Source organism: Halichoerus grypus, chromosome 7 (assembly GCF_964656455.1).
Source record: "Halichoerus grypus chromosome 7, mHalGry1.hap1.1, whole genome shotgun sequence".
Lineage (NCBI taxonomy): Eukaryota > Metazoa > Chordata > Mammalia > Carnivora > Phocidae > Halichoerus > Halichoerus grypus.
In genome coordinates, this window is record NC_135718.1 from 110,184,223 (window position 1) to 110,210,984 (window position 26,762).

A 26,762-nucleotide genomic window follows, 5' to 3' on the forward strand; every position below is an offset into this window, starting at 1 on the left:
TCCAAATGGCCAACAGACACATGAAAAAGTGCTCAACATCACTCGGCATCAGGGAAATCCAAATCAAAACTTCAATGGTCAGAATGGCTAAAATTAACAAGTCAGGAAAGGACAGATGTTGCCGGGGATGCGGAGAAAGGGGAACCCTCCTACACTGTTGGTGGGAATGCAAGCTGGTGCAACCACTCTGGAAAACAGTATGGAGGTTCCTCAAAAAGTTGAAGATAGAGCTACCATATGATCCAGCAATTGCACTACTGGGTATTTACCCCAAAGATACAAATGTAGGGATCCAAAGGGGTACGTGCCCCCCGATGTTTATAGCAGCAATGTCCACAATAGCCAAACTGTGGAAAGAGCCAAGATGTCCATCGACAGATGAATGGATAAAGAAGAGGTGGTATATATATACAATGGAATATTATGCAGCCATCAAAAGGAATGAGATCTTCCCATTTGCAACGACGTGGATGGAACTGGAGGGTATTATGCTGAGCGAAATAAGTCAATCAGAGAAAGACATGTATCATATGACCTCACTGATACGAGGAATTCTTAATCTCAGGAAACAAACTGAGGGTTGCTAGAGTGGGGGTTGGGGTGGGAGGGATGGGATGGCTGGGTGATAGACACTGGGGAGGGTATGTGCTATGGTGAGCGCTGTGAATTGTGCAAGACTGTTGAATCACAGATCTGTACCTCTGAAACAAATAATACATTATATGTTAAGAAAAAAAAAAGAAGATAGCAGGAGGGGAAGAATGAAGGGGGGGAATCGGAGGGGGAGATGAACTATGAGAGACGATGGACTCTGAAAAACAAACTGAGGGTTCTAGAGGGGAGGAGGGTGGGAGAATGGGTTAGCCTGGTGATGGGTATTAAAGAGGGCACATTCTGCATGGAGCACTGGGTGTTACACACAAACAATGAATCATGGAACACTACATCAAAAACTAATGATGTAATGTATGGTGATTAACATAACAATAAAAAAATTTAAAAAAAGATAACAGGTGTTTAGTCACCAGTGAATAGCCCTGAAGTTAATCTGTAAAAGCTTCATGAGGATACAGATCTTTGTTTTGTTCACAGTGATTTACATAGTAGATGTTTAGCAATATCGATGAAATGAACAAATGACTAAATCTTCTCCCCTAAACACCATCCAGGTTTGATTCTGGAAAATATTTCCTTTTTCTTTGCCTCTGGGAAGATACAGCTAGGACAAGCACAAGAGTTCACCACTATCCAGATTTGAGCCAACCAGCATCCCCAGCTCAGCAGTCTCCTTGCCAAGGCACTGGGTGCTCGAGACACAAATGTGAATAAAACATGGTCCCTCTCCTCTAAGAGCTCATGGCTGGTGAGGAAGACATGGAGAAATAGAAATCTTTAATATGATGCAGTATTAGAAATACATAAAAGGTACACAGAAATACATAAAAGGAACAGACTAGCCTATAGTTACTAGGATGATGACTGAACTAAATATTGAATGATAACTCAGCACTGAAGTGACTCACATGTGCATAAATAATAAATAATTTGGATGAGGGCCACAGGATAAAATAATAACACTAATGTTTATTGGGCACTTCCTGTATGTCCAGACTCTTTAAATATATTGGCTTATTTCATTCTCATTACAATCCTATCAGATATATATCATCATTATCACCACTGCACAGATAAGGAGAAGTAGCTTCCCAAGTTCACGAGGCTTCCTAACTACAGAGGTGGGGTTTTAATAGAAAGGTCAGGCTCCAGGGTCTTCACCACAGTGCTACATTGTCTTTCAAGGGCAAGATAAGTCAGAGTTAGGGATGCCTGAGTGGCTCAGTTGGTTAAGGGTCTGCCTTTGGTTCAGGTCAGGATCCCAGGGTCCTGGGATCGAGCCCCGCATCGGGCTCCTTGCTCAGTGGGGAACCTGCTTCCTCTGCCTGCCGCTCCCCCTGCTTGTGCTCTCTCTCTCTTTCCCTCTGACAAATAAATAGATAAAATCTCTTAAAAAAAAAAAAGATAAGTCATAGTTAACTCAGAGTTAGCCTCTACCTCAGTATCTTTCAAAATATGACCTGAGCAACTACATCTACAGCTACACAAAATCACTCAGGTTTTCTCTTGAAAATGTAGACTTCTGAGCTCCAGCCCAGATTTACTGGATCAGAATCTTTGGTGAGTGTAGTCTAGGAATCTACATTTCAAAAACCCGCCCAACATTTATGAACAAGAGTTCACCATTATTTTATTACATTTATCACCAAGATTTTCTCTCAAAATAAAATGACCACATGATAGCAGCATTAATAGAATGCATTAGAAATATATGTGCCTATATTATATATAATTATACATGAAATTTTAATCTGGTGAACAGCCAGATGAAGCCACACCATGATTAAAAACATACCACCTCCAGGGTTCTCCAAACTACACAGCTTTCCCGAAATCACTGTGGTTCCTTGTTATTTTGCAATGAGGAGAGGAAAGATGAGGAGATATGTCCTTTTTGCTACCATATTTTTTTCTCATTAAACAGAACATGCAAAAACCCCAAAAGAAAAAAAAAAGGAAAAGGAAAGTGAAGGAAAAGAAAAGACCCATATCTCCATAAAAATAGGTCTGTTGTATTCTTCTTGTAAAGGATGCTGCTAATTACTACAGCCCATTTTCCTAAGGGTTTCAAAGGACTGTATGTGCAAGTGTAGGGGTCTCAGTACCACCACTTATTCTATTATTTCTAAAGGAAAACGTGTCATGCATTCCATATAATAAGGCAAAAAAAGGGATGGGGAGGGGATATGGACCATGATCCAATTTTATCTTTTTTTTTTTTTAACTAGGCTCCGTGCCCAATGTGGGACTTGAATTCACAACTCTGAGATCAAGACCTGAGCTGAGACCAAGAGTCAAATGCTCAACCAACTGAGCCACCCAGGTGCCCCCCATGATCCAATTTTAAAATCAGGATTTCCTAAGGGTTATATGAAACCTTACTAAGTCTAATTTCAACTGTTTTAGATCACATAGTGCTTTATTGAAGACACTATTGCCTACTGATTTCATGTGAAGACAATCAGAAGGGTCAATATTATGATGACTTGATTTATATTTGTTCACTGACATCATATAATATCATTACTTGCCTTGCTGCTCAGAAAGTCTCCTATGGTAAAATGGCTGTTGAGGTTACCAAGGGTACATATGACCCATAATTTGCCAAATGACTGCCATCAAGTGTTAATTTATCTGGCAAATGTTCTGTGCATATATCAACTGACAAAGAATCTGTTTTTTTTTTTTTTAAAGATTTTATTTATTTATTTGAGAGAGAGAGAATGAGAGACAGAGAGCATGAGAGGGAGGAGGGTCAGAGGGAGAAGCAGACTCCCCGCCCAGCAGGGAGCCCGATGCGGGACTCGATCCCGGGACTCCAGGATCATGACCTGAGCCGAAGGCAGTTGCTTAACCAACTGAGCCACCCAGGCGCCCAACAAAGAATCTGTTTTAAGAGTGGTGCTTAATAGTTAAGTGAGAAGGACGCCTGGGTGGCTCAGTCGGTTAAGCGGCTGCCTTCGGCCCGGGTCATGATCCCAGGGTCCTGGGATCAAGTCCCACATTGGGCTCCTTGCTCAGCAGGGAGCCTGCTTCTCCCTCTCTCTCCCTCTGCTTGTGCTCGCTCTGTCAAATAAATAATAAAATCTTTAAAAAAAAAATCATCTAAGTGAGAAAATTAGAAATTACCCATGCTTGAAAATATCGCATTTTCCATTACTAACCAATACATTAAAAATAAAGCAGAGTTGATGAATAGGGAGCTCCTTATAACCTCTATAAAATTATTGTAAAATAAATTAATTTTGATATTTAAAATATACTAATTAACAAAGTATGTTGAAATAAGGATGTAGTTTTCCTATTCTCTGAGCAATGCCAAAAATATGAAGGGTAAAATATTTTAACTTCATGTTTCTATATTATACTATAAACAGTAGGAATATCTGCATAGAATTTAAAAGGGTTTGTAAATAAAAGATATTTCCAAGTAAGTAAGTTTTCATGCAAAATTATATCCAACTCTGTATTAATCAGGGTAATGGGAGCAAAGAACATCACAAATAAACCAAAATTATGGTTTAAAAAAATAATAAAAATAAGAAATTTAAACTATTAGTTAAAAATGGCCTCTGACACTCATGCATACATTTATCATTTTTAATCATTCTCTTAAAAGAATTACAATAATACTTGGATAGTATTTTGGGAACACAAAACATCACATTAAAATGTCTTTATGAGAAAGTGCCATAGGGGCACCTGGGTGGCTCAGTTGGTTAAGCAGCCGACTCTTGATTTCAGCTCAGGTCATGACCTCAGGGTCTTGGGATCAGCCCCACATGGGGCACTGCACTGAGCGCAGAGTCTGCTTCTTTCCCTCTCCCTCTGCCTCTGCCTCTTCCCCCGAATCACAAGTTTTCTCTCTCTCTTTCTCTAAAATAAATGAATAAATCTTAAAAAAAAAAAAGTGCCATAGTTTACTTTATAATTTTAGTCTGTTTTCTTAAGGTAAACTATTATTTTAGTCTGTTTCTTAGCTGAGCTCCCTTTTTCAAATATTAGTGTTAATAAGAACAAAAAGGTCCTATTAATGATGGTAAAATGAACAAGGAAATGGACAAAGGGGAAGAAAGAAATATTAACATATACCAAATGCATACTGTACAACAGGCTATCTTTTATATAAATAATCACTTTTGATCTTTACAAAAGCCCCTGTATGGGAGTATATTATCCTAATTTCACAGATCAGAGAGATTAAGTAATTTGCTCAAAGTCACAGATACGGCAGGTGGCAGAGCTGTGGTATGAACTCAGTGAGGCTCCAGGAACCAATTTCAATAGCCACTCCATGCTTTCTCATGATTATTGCAGTGGATTTGATTATGCTGGTTTCAGGGAATACACTAAAATAGGCTGAACTGCTCTACCTAGTAGGAGAGTAATGTGGAACTTCCGAGACTATTCAGAGGAGAGAAGCAGAGGCATAATGGGAGGAGAGGAAGGATGGGGGCAAGGAGAGAGCAGAAGGGGACAAGGTGCTTCAAGACATAACACCAAACCTACATATAGTTAAATCTACTAAACGCACAAAAGTCTTATTATTAGTGGATTTCCTGTGATATTTTTGATGAGGCTGAGCTTTGCCCTGCATCAAAGTACAGAAGTTATAATCAACACACAAATAATCAGGAGACAAGGAGACCATAAGAAAGTAAGCTTTCAGGAAACTCCAGAAATGTTGGGAGAAGGCTCTGGACTCTCACATGTTATGGACATAGTGGGGTTGGAGGAGAACCAATCCTATGAAGGTCTTGGAGGGACAAAGAATATTCAGCTAATTCTGCAATTGAGTCAGAGAAGTAGTCCAGCTGTATATTCCTTCCCTTTCTTTTCCCCTTCAAATTAGTCTATTTTAGTATCATTTTTATTTATATATAATAAAATCAGTAAGACCATAATTACTGATTTAATGTTTTTCTATGTGGTCTTTACATCATGTAGATTTATATCATGTGGGTTATTTGAATTTGACTCCAAAAAGCATCTATCCACCACAGAATATCTTGAAGTATCACTTCTGCACAGAGCCACCCTAACCTCATGGCTTCTGTAGTTAAGAAGAGGGAAATCTAGCAGCAGCATGACAGCTCCAACCATAACAGGAAAATTTCTAGACAGTAGACACTACATGGGATTTGTATGGGCTAGAAACTCTGAGAACTGTATTTCATACAGTATATTTATTCATGCAATTCATAATAGATTATTATGAACTTTATTCTGAATTACACTGAATTACCGTCTGAATTCAATGTCATGATTTCAAAATTACTCTGAATTCATTATTACTCTGAATTGCAAACGTCATGCTTGTTAAGTTGTGGAAGGGTCTGAGTCAGGAATATTAAGTGTGAGCAGAGCGGAGGCAAAGATAAAATTATACTAGGTATCTACTGGCATCCTAAAATTGGTCAACAGGTAACCATGATCCACAAAGGAGCAAGAGAAAAGAAGGAGCAGAGTAGACCCGAGTCTAGGTTTCTGAATTGGAGTGAGTCTATGAAGAGTCAAAGAAGACAGACTCAAGTACCGTGAAACAAGCACCATGGAGAGCTCCAGGAAAAATGAGTTACTCCTCTGATCTCTTCCCGGTCAGCTCTATTGCAGATGGATCTACTTCTTAGTTTAAGCATGAAGGCCTATTAAATACCTCTTTTTATGGAAAGTCCCTTAAGGGAATAACTACATCATATTCATCATCTACAAAATATTACTCAATAGGTACTTAACAAGTGTAGGTTTAACAAATGATATTAAAGCCCTCTAAATGCCTAATGTTGGTACTTTTCCTTGGATTCCTTAAGAACCAGTGAATGCCAGATTCATCAAGAATCTATCGAATTTTTCTAGAAGCATTGTGTTAAGTAGGTTCACACGTTATTTCATATAATCCTACTGCATCCAAAGATGATTTTAAAGCACCATAAAGAAATTGAGGGTTGCAGAAAGGGAGGCGGGTGGGGGGATGAGGTAACTGTGTGATGGGCATTAAGGAGGGCATGTGATGTGATGAACACTGGGTGTTATACACAACTAATGAATCATTGAACGCTACATCAAAACTATATGCTGGCTAATTGAATTTAAATTTTAAAAAAGAAAAAAAAAAAGAAACTGATGTTCAAATAAATGATTACTTGCCTAGGTTTAGATAGCAAGTTCAATGGCAACCATTTGAAGTTCAGTGTTCTTTCCATAGGACCTAAGTCTATGCACAGCATTTTAGGATAACAATCTCTGGGTTGATCTCGACACTATAGTGTAGTAGACAATAATACCCTTCAACTATTCATTTACCATTGTTACATTTCTAAATATGTTTTCATTTAGGAGAGGTCAGTTAGTGGAGTGTTTAGTAAACTGCTTTCTGGGGAGAAAAAGCTTTAATTTTTGGCATTTGCCAATTTCTGTGGTATAAATACTACCACCATGGCTGATTTCAAGCTCCTCACATGACGTTACTGAATAGAGAGGTGGAAAGAAAAAGTGTGTAATTTCCTCTCTATGAACCATTACGAGCTAGATCCAGTATACCACTAGGCCTTGTGAATAGGGAATAAAGTGTGTCTATCACTCACAGAGATGTGTGTGTCATCCCAGAAGTGATACAAATTCCTTTTTCTAAAAATTCAATGCACATCCTCCAGTCTTTTCCCCCACTATAACAACTGAAGAGGCTGAATGTTCTAAATTATGGTGGAGCCTCCATCAGCTTGGGTTCTTGAGTGTCTGTGTGAAGTAGAACATCTTGTCAACACTGAAAAGGCATGTAACATTAGTAAAGAATTAGCTTTCTTGTATTAAGCCAGTGAGAATTCCTACTACTACTAAATGTGAAACCTGTCCTAAGTTGAATTAAAATCTGATTGATAGAGCTGGCCTTGATTTCTCTTTCCTAAAGAGTTTCAGTGTTTTATTAAAAAAAAAAAAAAAAAAAGCCCAAAGTAGAAAAAAAACTTCATGTGTAATTTGCATTAATAGAAAGTATAGAGATAATTTTCAATTAACACATATTCAAGAGTATAAGAAAAACTAATTTTACCATTAATATGTTAGTAAGTAGGTATTATTTTCCCCATTTTTCTCAGACTCATGAAATTAGGTAATTTCTTTAAGGTCAAAAAGATATTAAGTAGTGGATCTTGAATTAAAAAAGATACCCAACTCTCATGGTTCGTCTCCAAACAATGAATCATGGAACACTACATCAAAAACTAATGATGTAATGTATGGTGATTAACATAACATAATAATAATAATAAAAAAAGACACCTAACTCTTTTCAAGGTATTTGTTCCTGAATGACATACTATTCTTTAGAAATTAAAGAAATCTGGTGGTTTCATAGGATGTCTGGTGGCTCAGTTGGTTAAATGACTGCCTTCAGCTCAGGTCATGATCCCAGGGTCCTGGGATCGAGTCCCACATCAGGCTCCCTGCTCAGCGGGGAGCCTGCTTCTCCCTCTGCCTTCTCTGCCTGCCACACCCCCTACTTGTGCTCTCTCTCTCTGACAAATAAATAAATAAATAAAATCTTTAAAAAAAAAAAAGAAATATGGTAGTTTCAAATATTTATTTTAGTATATGCGCTGCCGAAGTGAGCACTCAAATATTTATTGAGAACCTACTATGGGCTAGGTATCATGCCAGGGAGACATAATAATGCTAGCTAGGTTTAAATACTATCATTTTATTAGGCATTGTATGTTTAGAGAAATGTGAAACAAGGAAAGAAATGTACCCGAAGCCCATAATAAATTCTATTTAAATACATATATATAGATATACATATGCATTTATATATAACACAAGTATATAGATTTCTTTTTTAAAGGAAACATTCCATTTGGTTGATAATCTGATATTAGCACACTAAAATAACTGGGAAATTTTCCAGGAAAAATCTACTATAAAGCATTCCATTGACCCAAAACATCTGAATAAGGCTGCACCTAATCCATTTAAATAACACACCTGGTATAGTCTTCAGGCTTATTCAAAAGAGTCACCAGGTGAGAATAATTGGAGGCCAGCATAATAATCTTCTTGTGAGGTCCTTTGTAGGTTTGAAGTTTATTTAATTATGATTCCTAAACAAGTTTATGCCACTTGAGTATGATTTCTAAAATAGTCTTATCTTTAGAAAATCCATTAGTAGTCTCTGGCAACCAGCATAGCTATCTAAAACCAAAATATTTTCTACTAGTCTCAGAATCCCAATATGATCATGTGGTTGCATACACTCCTTTCTCTATTTGGAAGATTACATAAGAACAGTTTATCCAAATTTACTTAATGGAAACGTGTCTCAGAGGGTGTGTTAGATTACATGATCACATTGATAATCCTAGACTAATAGAAACAGTCTGTGCCATGTAAAAACCCAAAGGTTGCTGACAATTATTTAATGTCTTTGTAGGAAGTTTTCCTTAAGGAACAGAGGACAAAATTTGGCCTGAGAGTTTCTGTGGTTATCTATATATAGATAGAGCTGCCTGAATGGAAAATTTGTATTGCTCAGAAATAAGATCCAGGATTTGTAGTTTCCTTACAATGGAAATTTAGGTACATAAAACAACCTTCTCTTTTGCTTTTAATAAAACTTTACATTCTTTTTACTTATCTCTTTTTGACATGTTTTTACCTGCATATGAGGCAGCCTAAAACATTTGAGTCATTTATATGAACTATATGGATGAGTTGACTCATTGTCTCTGTTTGGTAAGAGTGTCCTAGTAAGTTACAGAAAAGTAATTACCAAGGTTTTAGAGGAAAACCACAGAAGAAAAGAAACTACCACTCTCACAGCATTTTAATTAAATCACAGACAAATTAAAGTGTTCCATGCCAGCACATCAACTATAGGCTAACTAAATCAACTCCTCTGCCTGCTTCCTTGGGTATTATCAGAATAAATGCATTAATTTTTATTCATGAATTTTTATACAGTTCTTTCCCAGGCATTGTATATGCATATGCCAAGTGATAAAATCTGGTCTAGAGTAAAATAGAAAGAGAAAATCTGTACAGAAATAAATATAAGGGGGAAAATCACGGGGCACCTGGGTGACTCGGTCAGTTAAGCGTCTGACTCGTGATTTCCACTCAGGCCATGATCTCATGAGTCATGGGGTTGAGCACCTCATTGGGCTCCATGCTCAGCGCAGAGTCTGCTTAAGATTCTCTCCCTCTGCCCCTCCCCCCGCTGGTGCGCTCTCTCTCTCTCTCTCTCTCTCTCTCAAATAAATAAATAAATCTTTAAAAAATATATAAGGGAGAAAATCATCAAAAAGGGAGGTGCAGAAAAATTGCAGTAGAAAGCCAGAGGGAAAAGAGAGTCTTTTAGATAGAAAAAATCAGAAAAAGCTTGATGAAAGTGTTGTCTTTTGCCATGAAAGTTATAAGTCAGATAGAAAGCAAGGGCATTCTAGGAGAAGGAACAACTTAAGAGAAAATATGGGGCAAGAGAATGTGAGAGGAGATGGGGTGAGGGACAGTATAAAGTTATATTTGACTACAGTGTAAAGGCAAGTGATGGACAAGAGCTAGAAGGATTGGTTGAGGCTCAGTTGGTGGCCTTTGACTACCATGCTAAGGTCAAATAATAGATTGTCTTTTCTCCATACTTGGGATAAAAACTGCTATGGAAAACACTCAAAAAGCCATTATTAATTCTACTGATAGAGCAGACATTTTCCAGATAGCAGAGAGCATGAGAGATAGCACCAGGGATATACTATCTAATCTCAGACATATTTCTTCAGGAGAAAGTGCACATGTAAAACATTATCACTCATTAGCCATCTGAAAGGGAGATCCAAAGTCAGCAGTGATATTTGTATCAGTAGGTTCAGCTCAATTTCCTTTGCATCAACCTGACACTTTATTTTGGCATTTCACATAGGAGCAAAATAAGTTTATTATCTTTAAAATGCATTGCAATGTGTGTCCTTTGTTTAGCTGCCACTAATTGTACTCTAGAAACAGTGTACTAGCAGAACCAGAGGCTTTTTGGGTGAGAACTAGATATAAACTTAAGATAATATGATAATAGATACTGTGTCTTTTTATTGTATTCTTAATTATAGAAGACTGAGCTTAGAGACTTGTCTAAACAGAGTCTGCATCACCTCATCCCCTTAGCGTCTCCCTCCTCACTCACAGAGTAATCCTCAGTGCTTCTCTGTTCTTAATTATCAATTAAAACGTGCTTAGTGCCCATTAAGTATTGGGGAATATGGCCAAGGGCAGAAACTCCATAAATGTTTATTGAATAGATGACTGAATAGGTAGGTGCATTAGGCACGAGATAAAGCAACAGCCATGCAATATTCCTCTTCTTCTAGGCAAGAGTTTCACTAGAGGAAATACCACTGGTAGCAATCGAAATCACCTGTAGAAGTGGTTCAAATACTTCACAATAAGTTGCCAATAATGCAAAAGAAATGTCATTACTTGTACATATTTCACAATCAATAACTAATGTCTTATTCAGAAAGCAAGAACAAATTGCCTCAGTGAACTTGCTAGCTCAAGACACTGCTGGCTTAGGGCATGCTTAAAGTATTTGAGGAAAGAAGAGCCTCAGAACCTCCTATACTCCTTCCTACTGCGGTCACAGAAAGTCAGACTCAACACTAATCATATACTGGGCAAGTTGGTTAAAATAACTATAACATCAAATTTGGCCATATTTATTTAAAATATAGCAGTAAAACTCTCCAACATTATCAGTCTACTGAACCCAATAAATACTGAGCAACTAATATGGGCAGGGAAGTGGGTGAATAAAACAGGCAGACAGGACTGTTACTTTTCACATTGCCTTTTCACCTATACCCTTATCTCATATTATCCACCTTCAAAAAAAAAAAAAATCCATATTACAGTTTCTACTTTTCCTATGAGGCTGAGAGTTCTGAGAATAAAGAACTGATATTCTAGAGCTTGAATGGAATTACAATGGAAACTTTCATTCTTTAAGCTGGGAAAGTTAATGTAGGTATTCTTTTAAAAAGAAAAAAAACAAACAAAAACTGGCATTCCAAAATGGCGCCTCAAATTGCTATGGTAAAAACACCTCCATGCACTTTCACAGCAGCTCTGCCCCTTCAACCAGGAGCCCATGAATCCCATTTTTTTTTTTTTAATGTAGAGAAGCTGATTCAGCAAGAGTAAATGATGCAAGGGGTATCTTCATTTGAGTTATCCCAGAAGGATTCTAGAGCAAGTTGTTTATTTGGGAGGTACAAAGGATGCTAATAGGAAGAGTGGAAGTGATACAGGAAAAGAAATGCAGCCCCAAAAGTGTGTGCTTTTAATCCTGCTCCCATGTGGACAACTGGAGCTTATTCCTGCAGAGGCTGAAAGCTGCTCCTAAGGGGTTTCATTCTCTGGCAGAACAGCCTTCTTCTGTTCTGGGAAAAAAAAAAAAAAACCCTCTTGGGCATAGTAATGCAGATACGGGAGTTGGAATTAGGCCAAAGCACTCTGAAAACCCTGGGAAATACAGACAAGTCACTCAGAACATCCACTACAGGGGGTCACATATATAATATGCATTAGAACTGGATTTCAATGTCTGGTATCCTGAATTCTGGGTGTATGTTCGCTCCCCTGCATCACCACAACACAATGCTTAGAGCGAACATACACTACTTGATGTAATTCTAGGATCCAAATACCATTTGGTGTTACACGACGAATGCAGATCCACCAAATGACAGTAGCCAACAGAACCTGAGTGCTTACTTTGTAACAGGAACTATGCTAAGTATTCCATTTGTATCATCTTAATTTTATTCTCAGCACAATTCTACAAAGTAAAGAAAATATTACTGCCTTCTCTACATTGTGAGGAGGAAAGCAAGGCACAGAGAACTTACAGTCTCAAGGAAATACGGCTTTTAAGTGGCAGGGCTGAGAATACAACCCAAGCACCCCATACTAAAGCCTATGCCCCTAACCATTATTCTCTACGGGCTCCTCTCTGACTGTTTTGGAGGCAGGAGTGGATAATAAAATCAGCCTACAGGTTTGATTATTGGAAAACTATCTGAGAAATTTAAACGTATTCTGTGGTGACATCAATGCCTTTCACAGTCACCAAAACTTAATACTACCAAATTCACATGATCAAGACACCTTTACAAATGCACTACATATACTGCTTTTTGATAAAAGCATTCTCCATGATTGCAAGAGAAGATACAAATAAACCTGTATACACTTTATAAAACATGCCAACAACAAAGTAAAATACACAGACTTTGTAAAATAATCATACCTTCACTGTCCACATTCCAGCCTCTGGCTCTTTAACATTCACCACCTTGGCAGAGTTATGGATATTTAATAGCTCATTCAGGCCAAATCCCTTTTTTATCAGCTTCCCTAAAAGACAGACATAAAGGCAACAAGCACAATCTTTATTTCAGCATTGTGTATCAGCTGTATACACTCCTAGTATAAATTACCTGATGGACTATTGTACCTTTAGCTGAAAACATTGCTTTATATCTAATATAGGTTTAATTTTATGGTTTCTGGACATTGGAACTGAAGTATCAGATTCCCATTTGCCATGTGGATTTGGTCTAAAAATAAGAATAACAATTGGCAGACTGTAATCATATATCCAAAGCCAAACTAGATAATAATTATTATGGCTACTGAGAAGTTCCGGGCAGTCACTAGAGACATTTAGATTTAATAGATGGCAAGAACAGTAAACCGGAATAAATGCCTTTTTGGAGATCACTCAAGGTATTACTAACATGAGAGCATCGGGCATATTTGTGCATGAAACACAAAATGTTAAGCTGTTTTCCATGAAGCACAGGAGGCTTTTGTGGTCTTATTTAAAGGAAGCAGTGGAATGAAGTAGCGTGATACCATCTCCTACTGGCCTGAGATTTATCTAAAGTATCTAACAGTTGGAACCTAGAGAAGAAGAAAAGCAAATTCAGAAGTAAGCCATAGTTTAGTTATTGACTTCACTCTTGGCTCTCCTATGGACTACTTCTGCAGTTAAAAAACAAATCAATTGTAAGAATCCCATGTTTGCATCAAAAGCTTTACACTCACTGTAAATAACTTTTAAAATACCGATGTCACTGTCAATGACTTTTTAAAGTAGTAGAACCATCATGCAATGGATATGGGTATTTTTAATTATCCAGGTGGTGAAAACTACAAATCTTTCCTGGGTAGCATGGATATTAGAAGGGAATGCTACCTCAATGGACAAATTCATTTATCTGTAGGAGTCTTGAAAAATAGGTTTGCTTGTTTCATACATTTCAATTTGACTGGTAGTATGAATGTGGCCTTCAAGGACAATTTCCTATGCTGTATTCTTTTAGGGATTAACTATTCTCTAAGATTCAAACTGAATAAATAAGAAAGCTAGTTACTCTCTTTCCATTTATAAATCCTCACAAATAGGTTAAAAAAAAAAGGGTAACACACTAAAGCCACAATGGAAATAATAATATTTTGCAAACATCAACAGGTAAAAAAAATATTTCTAAATGCAAACAGTAGGGAAAATGAGGTTTCTGCCTTTACTAGATTACTTTTCAATGTAAGTCTTATAATACTCAACTAGCAATGGAATCAGGCCAGTTCTTAGGGTTGTAACATATGATTGGGAAAACAAAGTACATTTTTTTAAAAGACTTTATTTATTTATCTGACAGAGAAAAAGAGAGAGACCAAGCAGGAGGAGCGCCGGGAGCCCAATGCAGGGCTCTATCCCGGGACCCTGGGATCATGGCCTGAGCCAAAGGCAGACGCTTAACCGACTGAGCCACCCAGGTGCCCCAAGGAAACAAAGTAAATTAAAACATTATTTTTTTTAAGATTTTATTCATTTGAGAGAGAGAGAGAACATGAGCAGTGGGGAGAGGCAGTGGGAGAGGAAGAAGCAGACTCTCTGCCGAGCAGGGAGCCCGATGTGGGGCTCCATCCCAGGACCTGAAGATCATGACCTGAACCGAAGGCGGATGCTTAACCATCTGAGCCACCCAGGCACCCCAAAACATTATTCTAATAAGAACACGAATGTGGTCTTTAACTGTGTTCTGTAAAATCAGATCTTATCAAGAATATGATACGGTAAAAAAACTAGGTAGTGTGGGCGCCTGGGTGGCTCAGTGGGTTAAGCGGCTGTCTTCAGCTCAGGTCATGATCTCAGGGTCCTGGGACTGAGCCCCATGTCTGGCTCCCTGCTCAGCAGGGAGCCTGCTTCTCCCTCTCCCTCTGCCCCTCCCCCTGTTTGTGCTCTCTATCTCGCTTGCTTTCTCTCTCTCTGTCAAATAAATAAATAAAATCTTAAAAAAAAAAACTAGGCAGTTGTTTTAAAAGAAGGCTTTTCATGTTATTCATTAAAAATACATAAAATACTGAATTTTACAGACTACGTTACTGTGAAATATTTCCTCATACATAAATTAGGAAAATATAATTTCAGGCTCAAATTAAAATTTTTTTCTTTTGAGTAGTTTAGCTACAATTAAGTTACTAAATATCTGTTTAAATTATTAGGAGTTTCAGTTTTTTGAATCTCATGTTAATTCAATTAATAATTATGACTAAAACAGTTTTATTTTTTTAAACATCTTTCCTAGTCTCTTTTGAATTTACTGAATTATTCATAAAGTTAGCATTAACCTGACATAAATAAGTGTACGAAAACCTTTTACCTTTCATGGTTTTTGTATTTTATTATATGATGTTTGATATATCTCACCTAAAGGATTGCGAAGTTCAATCCCTGGAGAAGGGCCACTGAGAGACACAGTAACCTCTTTTAGGCTGGGATCAAAAGGAATTTTCCAAGTGTTTACAGCTTGTTCCAAATGATCTGTTGATAAGAGGTGGACTTTAGAGGACTGCACTGCCTCCTCTACCCATTTTAACACCTATAAGAGAAAAGAAGAAGTGTGAGTGATATCAGAAACATTTATAGTTTTATACAGCCACGACTCCTAGATGCAGTATTTTGCTTTGGTGAATCACATGAATCAGGCACTTCCTGTACTGGTGTGAGGTTTATTTTCATCACAGTGAAGAGCAACCTTTTCCTACATCCAGTTATTGTAGTAGATTCAGAATAAAATGCTACTTTAACCCATGCTCAAATGTCAAGTTTTCTACTTGAAATAATATATTCAAAATCAGATTGTGGTGTCCAAAAGCCAGTTAAGTGAAATATGCAGAGATATTACAGACAGCTTTATATTTTTCAAAAAAAAATGAAAAGAACCTATAAAAAAAAACATGGTATTGCCAATATTGTGAGATCCCTTTTCCTTCCATTCTCTCTTTCTGGATTTCTTTCAATATCCAATTTTAAAAGATAATTAGCAAATTATCTAATCCAATTTCTATATATTAGGTCTCTGAATTATTGGAATATAGTATATAGAATATTGTAATATATATTGTAGTATATTAAATATTGAAAAATAATTGCAATGCCAGCAAAATACTCATTTTTATGATAAAATAAATAAGTACCAAAAACAATGGAAAAAATGACCACTGCATTTTTTAAATCATAGAAAAATAGTTCAGATTAGAACCAATTTAAGTAGTGTATTTTGAAAACTAGTCTTTGGGAAAATATTAAGAAATTGGGTTATAAAAATGTGTTAATGCCTCATGGTAAACAAAGAAGAGGACTTCCAATTCTCAGAAGTGTTCTGCAACAGCAAATGCAATTTCTCACTAAACAAACAGTGCATGTCTGTATTGAACTTACTACAATTAATTCAAAATCATGATAATCTTTAATCTACCTCTGATGTTGCTCTGATACATCTTTCAAGATTATATTCTATTATGAATAATTTCCCTTGTAATTATTCATAAAACACTAAACAGACCTGAATATTAAGCTACAGCCTAACTATTCAAAATAAAAACATTTTTTAAATTACAATAATGGTAGTTACAAATCAATTAATCAAACAACAAATACTGTGCAATAACTTCACTTTCCATAAACACTATCCCTTGATGTTTGTTCCCAAGGATGAAGAAAGTGGCTAACACATATTATTATACAAGTAACAATGGTAAGGCAATTACATTCATTCATAAAACAAATGTTTATGGTTCAAGGTACTTTTCCAGGTACTGAGCAATTATTTTAGTCAATATTTAGTAAACACTCTTCTTCTCTAAACTAGTATTCACTAAGTTTTTTGCATGTTTTATACATTATTTCATTTTTAATAAATCTTTCTGTCTTTTCTTTAGTGTCAAGAACCATCCACAACTCTTTCATCTTGGTATACCCAATACCAAGTGGCATGCTCTACACATGATAAAAGTGGGATATGCACTAATGTGCATGAAGTTGGTCATGATGATGATCATAATGATGTCTTCTTAAATAAAAGAATATTATGGGAATTCATGAAACAGGGACCCCCTGTTGAAATAACGTATATAAAGTGCCCATCATATAGTTGCCATATAGTACATATTCATATTTCTTTCCCACTATATCTCAATTCCTTTCTCTTCCCCAAAAAGAATATTTCAACAAATGGCTTCATAGGCCAAGCGAAAAAAAAATCATGCATGAAAGTCAAATAATATTTCTTTAAATGAAAAAAGAGAGGCAAAGTCATTCCAGATAGAAGACAGGACCTGAAAAAATACACGAAGACAGAAGTATTCCAAATATGTTGGGAACATGATTGAAGCCAAGCAGCTAGTTAAGTGTTCAGAAGAAGGAGAAGCAGAAGATGAAGTTGGAAGCTTGTGTTAAGGGGAGACCATGTATTGTCACCAAGTCAGGATATGATCTTTGGATTTTATCCTAAACACCCCAGTGAAAAATTACTGAAGGGGTGTAAGCAGAGGACCAATATACTGAAAATGGTATTTTACCAAAAAACACCGTATAGTGGTGCTATAGACAAATTGAATAGAAAAACCAAATTCATTATAATTAATTACCCCTAAAATGAAATTATATATTCCCTCAAATTTTAACCTTAAAAGGCACATGGAATTTTACATATGAAATGAAGCATATATCAACAAAATTGTCTGAAGAAGCAGATGTCATATTTGAAAAATGGGCTCTCAGTGTTCATGCTTGAATAGAAATGCTCATCAAATCTGTCCATATGGCTACAGAAATCAGACTTGTAATATTTCACCACAAATAAAACACATTTTAATAATCAGAATGTTGACATTTTTATTTCTTATACATAGAATATGGTTGCCTAACTCAAGGAAATGGAAAAGATTGGCTTATTGTCTCAGAAAGCAATTGATAAATTTGACTGATAATAAATAACTTTGAGGATAATGTCTGGCATAGAGACAAAAGAGGGAAGAGGACAAGAAAAAATTGGATAAATGAACAGAAGACTTGTTTTAAGGGCAAGACACATAATGTGGCTATAAATAATTCTCAATTGAAAAGGAGAAAAAGAATTAGAAAACAGGAATTGCATAGTACCTCAAGTTTAACTATGAAATGCAAGAAATGGAAGAAATTTTTTACACATCCTTCTTTAAATGTATAGTGTATCTCTGGGTGGCTCCTCAAATATATCTTTCCTTCAAACTCAGTGCAGAGAAGTTATAATGTATCACTGGATATCTATCCATTGTCTATTAGGTATGCATAGAAATCACTAAGTCTTAGGCATTCTTATAAAAATGGAAGAATTTCTAATTTAGTTGCATTTTCATATGGCAAGTGTGTTCAAACGGTATGGAATATAAGCACTTTTGGGTTTACTCAATACCATTTCCAATTCATCAACATTTATGAGGCTTTCACAAAGGGATTACTATGTATCATAACATTACTTGTGAAAGATACAGTACAGACTTCTGAAAAGTCACTTTTTTATCCTCCTATAAGAAAAAATCAAATCAAAAACAGATGCAATCCATTTTGTTAGAAAATATAGATTTTACCATCATATGAATAAAAGTAGATCACTGCAAGCTATAGAATCACCATTAGTGAGGTTTCTGGCCTCTTATATTGTCATATATAAGAAAAAATCTTTGTCTAACCATGAGAAATGTCCTCCTGAGATGGGAAATGATCTTCTGTTTTAATGACAAATGGAACAGAACTAGAATAATATGAGAATCTTTGCATTGGTGCATTTTTACTAACATAAAAACAGTTTCAAACCACTAGGGAACCATTAGTTATACATTAAAAATTTTAATGCAAAAATGTTTCTCTAATAATTTGTCCCAGTTTATATCTCAAAGGGGGTTTAAGACCATCTAATACAGCTCCTTTATTTTACATATGAGGAAACTGATATTTGAAAGAGTTCTTGTACCATTTAAACACTAACCAGACTGATGCTAGCTCAATAATTATATTTTATATAAGTCCCTGTTCCTGAAGATACTCTCTTACTTTAAATATTTTGCATCCTATGTAATGATCAGTATTTAAAAGTAAGTTCACGTCTATTCCACTCTGGAATGAGATGCAAGTATTGTTTCAAGGCACAAAACCAGGATACATTGTTATGTATTATGAAATATAATAGTATTAAGCAGAAATGGAAGTAAAATCATTTTGCATAGCCTTCAAGAACAAAATTTGAAGAGCTTTGTTTAGCTGTTTGCAAGAACATTTTTTTCCTTCTGTACTGAAATATAACTGACATATAATAATGCTATATTAGTTTAATTCATTATTTAAATACATTGCAAAATAATCACCACAATAAGTCTAGTTAATATCCATTGTCACACAGTTACAATTTTTTCTCTTTTTTTTTTTTTTTTTTAAGATTTTATTGATTTATGAGTGAGAGAGAGCACAAGCAGGGGGAGGGGCAGAGGGAGAGGGAGGAGCAGACTCCTGGCTGAGCAGGGAGCCTGACATGGGGCTTGATCCCAGGACCCTCAGATCATGACCTGAGCTGAAGGCAGATGCTTAACTAACTGAGCCACCCAGGTGCCCCAATTTTTTTCTCTTGTGATGAGAACTTTTAAGATTTACTGTTTTAGCAACTCTCAAATATACACTACAGTATTATTAATGATAGCTACCATGCTGTACTTTACATCCCTAAGATTTACTTATTTTATAACTAAAAGTTTGTACCTTTTGACCTCCTTCACCCATGTCTCTCACCCCTCTACCACCCTCCACATCTGGCAACCACCAATCTGTTCTCTGTAGCTAGGAGTTAAGTTTTTGTTTTGTTGTCGGTTATGTTTTAGATTTCTCATATAAATGAGATCATGCAGTGTTTGTCTTCTTCTGTCTGACTTGTTCATTTAGCATAATGAAATATGGCCCTCAAGGTCTATTCATGTTGTCACAAATGGCAAGATTTCCTTCTTTTTATGGCTGAATAATATTCCCAAGTACATATATACCACATCTTCTTTATTCATTCATCTGTCAATGAAAACTCACGTTACTTCCATGTCTTGGCTATTGCAAATAATATTGCAATGAACATGGAGGTGCATATATCTTTTCAAGTTATTGTTTTCATTTTCTTTGGATAAAAACTTAGAAGTGGAATCAATCGATCATATGATAGTTCTATTTTGCATTTTTTGAGACACCTCCATACTATTTTCCATAGGGGCTGCATCAATTTACATTCCCCCCCAACAGTGCACAATGGTTCCCTTTTCTCCACATCATTGCCAATACTTGTTATTTCTTGTCTTTTTGGTAAGAGCCATTCTAACAAGTGTGAGATAGAATCTTATAGTGGTTTTGATTTGCACTTTCCTGATGATTAGTGATGTTGAACATCTTTCTATATACCTGTTGACCATCTGTATGTTTTCTTTGGAAAAATGTCTATTCAGATCCTGTGCCCATTTTTAGTAAGTTGTTTGGTTTTTTCAATTGAATTGCATTAGTTATTTATATATTTTGGATATTAGTCCCTTATCAGATATATGATTTGCAACTATCTTTTCCCATTTTATAGGTTTGCCTTTTCATTTTGCTGTTGGTTTCCTTTGTTGTGCGGAAGCTTTTTATTTTGATATAGTCCCAGCAGCCTATTTTTTGCTTTTGTTGCCTTTGCTTTGGCTGTCAAATCCAAAAAATCATCACCGGGGCCAATGTCAAGGAGCATACTACCTATGTTTTCGTCTAGGGGTCATATGGTTTCATGTCTCACATCTAAGTTTTTATTCCATTTTAAGTTAGTTTTTGTGTATGGTATAAGATAGTGGTCCAGTTTCATTCTTTTATATGTGACTGTCCAATTTTACCAACATCATTTATTGAAGAGCCTATCTTTTCCCCATTGTTTATTCTTGGCTCCTTTATCGTAAATTAATGGTGTATACATATATATATATATTTATTTATTTCTGGGCTCTCTATTCTGTTCCATTTATCTAAGTATCTGTTTTGTGCCAATACCATACTGCTTTGATTACTATAGCTTTGTAATATAGTTTGAAATCGGGAAATCAGGCTTGTTCTTCTTTCTCAAGATCACTTTGGCTAGTTGGGGTCTTTTGTGATTCTATACAAATCTTAAGATTATTTATTCTATTTCTGTGAAAAATACCATTGGAATTTTGACAGAAATTGCTTTTAATCTGTAGATTGCTTTGGGCAGTATCGACATTTTAATAATATTAATTCTTCCAACCTATGAGCAGGAAATATCTTTCCATTTATTTGTAATTTCATCAAAGTCTTACAGTTTTTAGTGTACAGTTCTTTTACCTCCTTGGTTAAATTTATTCCTAGGTATTTTATTCTTTTTCAATTCTGATTCAATTTGGAAGGATATTTTTAATGTAATGAATTACATCCAAATGGATTTCCCCAAAATATCTTTTCTCCACTCATTGGAAAAATGGAAATATGGTAAAGTGTTAGACACAGTTTGTGATTAAATTATGCATATATTTGTAATGTTGTTGCTGTTTATAATTTTCTTACCTACTAAACTCTAAGTCCCATGAGAGAGAACACTGACCATGGCAGACATGTTCACTACTATATATCTTGAAGCTAATATAGTGCACGCGATGTAGTAAATTCCTAATAAATATTCATGAGCAAGAGGGAAAAGGGGAAAGAGGGAGGTAGAAAGTGAAGAAGAAATTAATTGTATGTCAGATCTTTCCATTTAGAGTTAAGAGTGTGTGAAAAGGTAGTATTTGGGCTCTGTATTCATTTGTGACAAACCCTCTCTCAGCACTGAATTTTCAATATTGAAGCTGAATAGGGTACAACTTGCATGTGTGGCCGTAAATGTGAGCACCAGGCTCTATTTAGTTTTTATTTCTTTATTTGGGTAGTTAGCTTGGGATTTAAAAATGCAATGGAGAAATCTCTAAAACTAAGTTAGTTTTTTCCTATTTAAATGCCCAGATGTATGCTTCTCAGTAGCACTGGATGCAGATTTTCACGTTCAGTAATGGTAGAAAGTTAGTCAGAAGATGAATTCAATAAAGCAAGAGCAATGTAAAAGGCTGAGTTACGTGTAAATGTACCCATCTAATAATCAGAACCTATTCTAAAAAAGATTTGTGTAACATTACTACTAATAATAGCAAGCACTTTCACAGTGCTTATTACATGCCAGATGCAACAACTTTGTAACAACTCTTTGACACGGGTATGGTTATCTCCATTTTATAGATGAAAAAAAATGGAAGCATACATCCCAAAGTTTGTAAGTCACACAACTAGAAAGAAGCAGGGCTGGCCTTTTGATCCCAGTAATCTTGTACATTTCTAAAGTATAATAAAGAAAAAAATGGCAGTTTTCAAGAATAAATCAGAAATAAAGCTAGTGAAAAACAAAAATCAATGCAAGTGTTTTTAATGAGAAGTGGCAAGCAAATCAGTGATCTGATTAGCTGTATGTTTTTATCACCACTGGGCAACAAATTATCAAGAATTAAATTATATCAAAATAGTAAAGTCTTTAAATCTATATTGTATTTTATGTGAGAAAGACTTGCTATATTTTTGTGGTAGACCCTACGTAATGGCAGAGGCAGGTTTCATTCAACTCTGCTCTGGCTAAGAGAGAGATGATCCTCTGGATAACCAGGAGAGCCTCTCCCCCCCACCCCAAAGTCCAAGTACATTTCTACTCTGCAGTATAGCATGGAGCCCATAATTCAGAATATTCTTAGAGTCAACAAGTAGTTATTGAGCACCTACTGAATATAAAGGGTAGTACAGGATATTATAAAGAATACCAAAGAAATAGAAACACATTTCCTGCCTTCTAAGACATGACAATCTAGTTGGAGAAATGGGACAGACATTAAAAACAAATTAACTAGCTCTTACTGTGATGCACTTGTCTACTCAAAAAGTTTTAATGATTCCCAGTTACATCCAGGATAAAGCCCAAGCCAAGAGTGTACTAAAGACTGGCAATGTCAGCAGTCACCCTGGATGCAGGCAATAAAGAGGTGCACTGTCTGTGAGAAAACAATAATAAAACTTACTAAAAGTTGGTCTATTTTTTTAATATCTCTGAGTCATAGTAAACAATGTCAAAGATTCCTCCTTGAAAAAAATCTTTGTTGGTCTGAAATCTAAACAACTGCCCTTCTTATTGTTGAGTATTAATAATACACATAAGCTTCAAAATAGCACATTTTATTACTTTCCCTTTAAGAAATGTTGTATTCTACATAGACATTAATTCAGAGAACTCCCAATTACACAACAGGTATGTGGTCATGTAAACTATGCTGCTCACTCTCATTTCAAGAGTAAGTATATAGTACTGTGAGCCTACATATTCCTGTGTTTGGACAGCAGATTCGAGCTAAGCCTTGATAGCTCAGGAGTTACGTGATAGGACATGTGTTAAAAAGATCTCTCCAGCCTCTGTGTTGAAATAAGACTCTAGGGGATGCAAGGACAGAAGCAAGGAGATCAGAGATGAACACTGCAATAATCTGGGTGGGAGATGACCCAGACTGACCCAGACCAGGGTTTTGGCAGTGGGGCAATGAGAAGTGACCAGTTCTGGATGTTTACTGAGGTCAGGCTTGACAAAGTTTCCTGAACACTGAGACTGAGAAGACTGCAGAGAGAGTTGATTTAATGCGGTGGTGGAAGGACCATGAGATGAAAGCTCTAAGCTTGGGCATGCTAAATTTAAGACATCTATTTATTAGATATCCAGGTGGAAGTATGAAGGAGGTGGTTGGATATATGGAATTGGAGCTCACTTGAGAGATCCAGATAGGAGATATCATGGAATTTAAAGTCATGACATTTCCCTTGCAGCTCCTTCCCACCAAGAACTTAAACAAAGGAGGAAATACATCATCCTGTGATAAGAAGCTTAGATATCCATGCATAATGGCTTGGAATAGAGCCTTGGAACAAATTTCCCCTTGTTCTGATTCCAGGAAACCTTCAGATGATAATCTGCCCCCCTTGTATATGTGTCTGCAGGGAGTGAATGCACTAGCCACGTCAATACAAGTGTTCTAGACTTATGGCAATTAGATTTCTCATCACAGATGAATGAGTTGGCATTCTGATTTTATACAAAACCGCTATGAGTTTGGTTAATGTGAGTCTCTTCCTGAGGATGGGTCCACTCACAGAGTGCTGACAAACCCAATTTCACAGTTTGCAAATTTTAGCAAATCACCTTGAGATGTCACACTTTGAGTTTTCCTGAAAAGGTCTTTTGTTGATAATATCCATTTGTATTACTTTTTGTGTACCTAATACTTACTTAATTTGGAAAATTGTACAGTGAGCTTTTCTAACAGTAAGGGCTCATAAACAAGTGTGATTGGTGATTCATAGGACAGGTCTCTACAATGCTCGTGCTAAAGGTATGCAAAATAAGGAATAATTTGTATTATAAGGTTGGTTTTTTTTAAAGACTTTCTGGTGGAATGAAAATTTTACCCAAGTCATACAGAGAGTATGGGTTGGGGGAAGGGTTCAAAATGGGAACAGTACTAGGAAGTTTGGGTTCAGTGGGGACACTACAGAGAACTGATGACAAAAGCGACCCTCAACTTTCAACTCTATGAACACCAAAAGTATTTGTAAAACTACCACACCTTCAACATGATGGAAGTTCTCTAATGTGCAACAGCTGAAAAAATAAGAGCACACTTCAGACATTTTTGAAGGGTGAAATCATTCCTGCTGGTTATTTTAAAGTGTCAAAGTATATTTCATTAGTTTATCTTCATAAAATTCTTATCTGTCACAACTTCAATCTGTTACAAATGACTGAGGAAATTTAGTTTGCCAGAAAATACACTTTAAAATAATAAAAATACAAAAGATAGACTTTTATACATTAGATCCACAGACCTTATTCATCTTCTAGCTGAAGATGTGTATCCATTTACCACCCTCTCCCTATTTCCCACACTCTCCAGCCCTGGAAACCACTCTTCTACTCTCTATCTCTATGAGTGTGACTTTTCTTCTTCTTCTTTTTTTTTTTAGATTCCACATAGGATTTATACCATGCTGATAACACTATATTATATAATTGAAATTTACTAAAAGAGTAGAACTTAAATGTTCTCACCAAATAATAATATATAATAATAATAATAATAATTTTTAAAAAGATAAATTTGTGAGTTGATGAATGTCTTTTCACAATGTTTATGTATATCATGTCATCACAGTTTACACTTTACATATCCTACAGTTTTATTTCTCAATTATACCCCAATAAAGCTAAAAAAATAAATAAAAGATTGATTTTTTTCATTCATGTCTCCCTTTGAATCATTTTATGTTTGCCTGGGTCTTTTGGTTTGTTTGTTTCATTTTTTTCCTCTACTAAATACCTATCTATTTTAGAGTGGAAAAACCTCAGTGAATTCAAGTCTCTCATTAAAACTCTTCCTAGTTATTAAAGCTAAAGAAATTATAAAAATACATAAGTACATAGATACACGCCTTTGTGTACAGACATACATGCTGTATCTGCACATGCGTGCATAAATGTATGTGTGCCTATATACATAAGTACATAGATACACGCCTTTGTGTACAGACATACATGCTGTATCTGCACATGCGTGCATAAATGTATGTGTGCCTATATACATAAGTACATAGATACACGCCTTTGTGTACAGACATACATGCTGTATCTGCACATGCGTGCATAAATGTATGTGTGCCTATATACATAAGTACATAGATACACGCCTTTGTGTACAGACATACATGCTGTATCTGCACATGCGTGCATAAATGTATGTGTGCCTATATACATAAGTACATAGATACACGCCTTTGTGTCCAGACATACATGCTGTATCTGCACATGCGTGCATAAATGTATGTGTGCCTATATACATAAGTACATAGATACACGCCTTTGTGTACAGACATACATGCTGTATCTGCACACGCGTGCATAAATGTATGTGTGCCTATATACATAAGTACATAGATACACGCCTTTGTGTACAGACATACATGCTGTATCTGCACATGCGTGCATAAATGTATGTGTGCCTATATACATAAGTACATAGATACACGCCTTTGTGTCCAGACATACATGCTGTATCTGCACATGCGTGCATAAATGTATGTGTGCCTATATACATAAGTACATAGATACACGCCTTTGTGTACAGACATACATGCTGTATCTGCACATGCGTGCATAAATGTATGTGTGCCTATATACATAGACTAGTTGTGGTCTCACTCCTGGCGACACCAAAGCAGGGAAAAGTCCGAACTTACTCCGAGCTCTTTTTGAGTAACAAAAACACCCTAATTAAAGAGATACTTGAGTACTATTAAAGTTAGCATTTTACTTGAATAGATATGCAGAATTATATAAGTATGTGGACATAATACATGGGAGAAGATTCATAATTTAACCAGATTCTCAAAGGGAGATAGGAGGAGAGTTTTAAAAACAACTTTACAGAGGTACGGTCTCTTCTACAGAACAGTCTTTTACATTACTAAACAAAAAAAATTTTTTTGAAGTATCTGAACATCTTACTTAAAATAGATAAATTAGTGCATGAAATAATTCACACTACAAAGAAATTCTGTATTTCGTAAATGGGCTATAAGCTCTTTTCAAGTGTTTTATTTTAATAGTCATTAAATAACTAAGAGAAGAGACTATGAGCTAAAGTATTTCCAA

At 35.9% G+C, this 26,762-nt stretch overlaps 1 protein-coding gene across 1 annotated transcript in view; it reads right to left on the reverse strand.

Annotated features, from left to right (window-relative positions):
- Positions 1-26,762, reverse strand: part of HMCN1 (hemicentin 1) — a 478,487-nt gene that overhangs the window by 277,483 nt on the left and 174,242 nt on the right. The window contains exons 5-6 of the mRNA XM_078078047.1: positions 15,374-15,545; positions 12,908-13,014 (exon numbers count right to left, since the gene is read on the reverse strand). Coding sequence (XP_077934173.1) covers positions 12,908-13,014; positions 15,374-15,545 — 279 coding nt within the window. The remainder of the gene's footprint in view (positions 1-12,907; positions 13,015-15,373; positions 15,546-26,762) is intronic.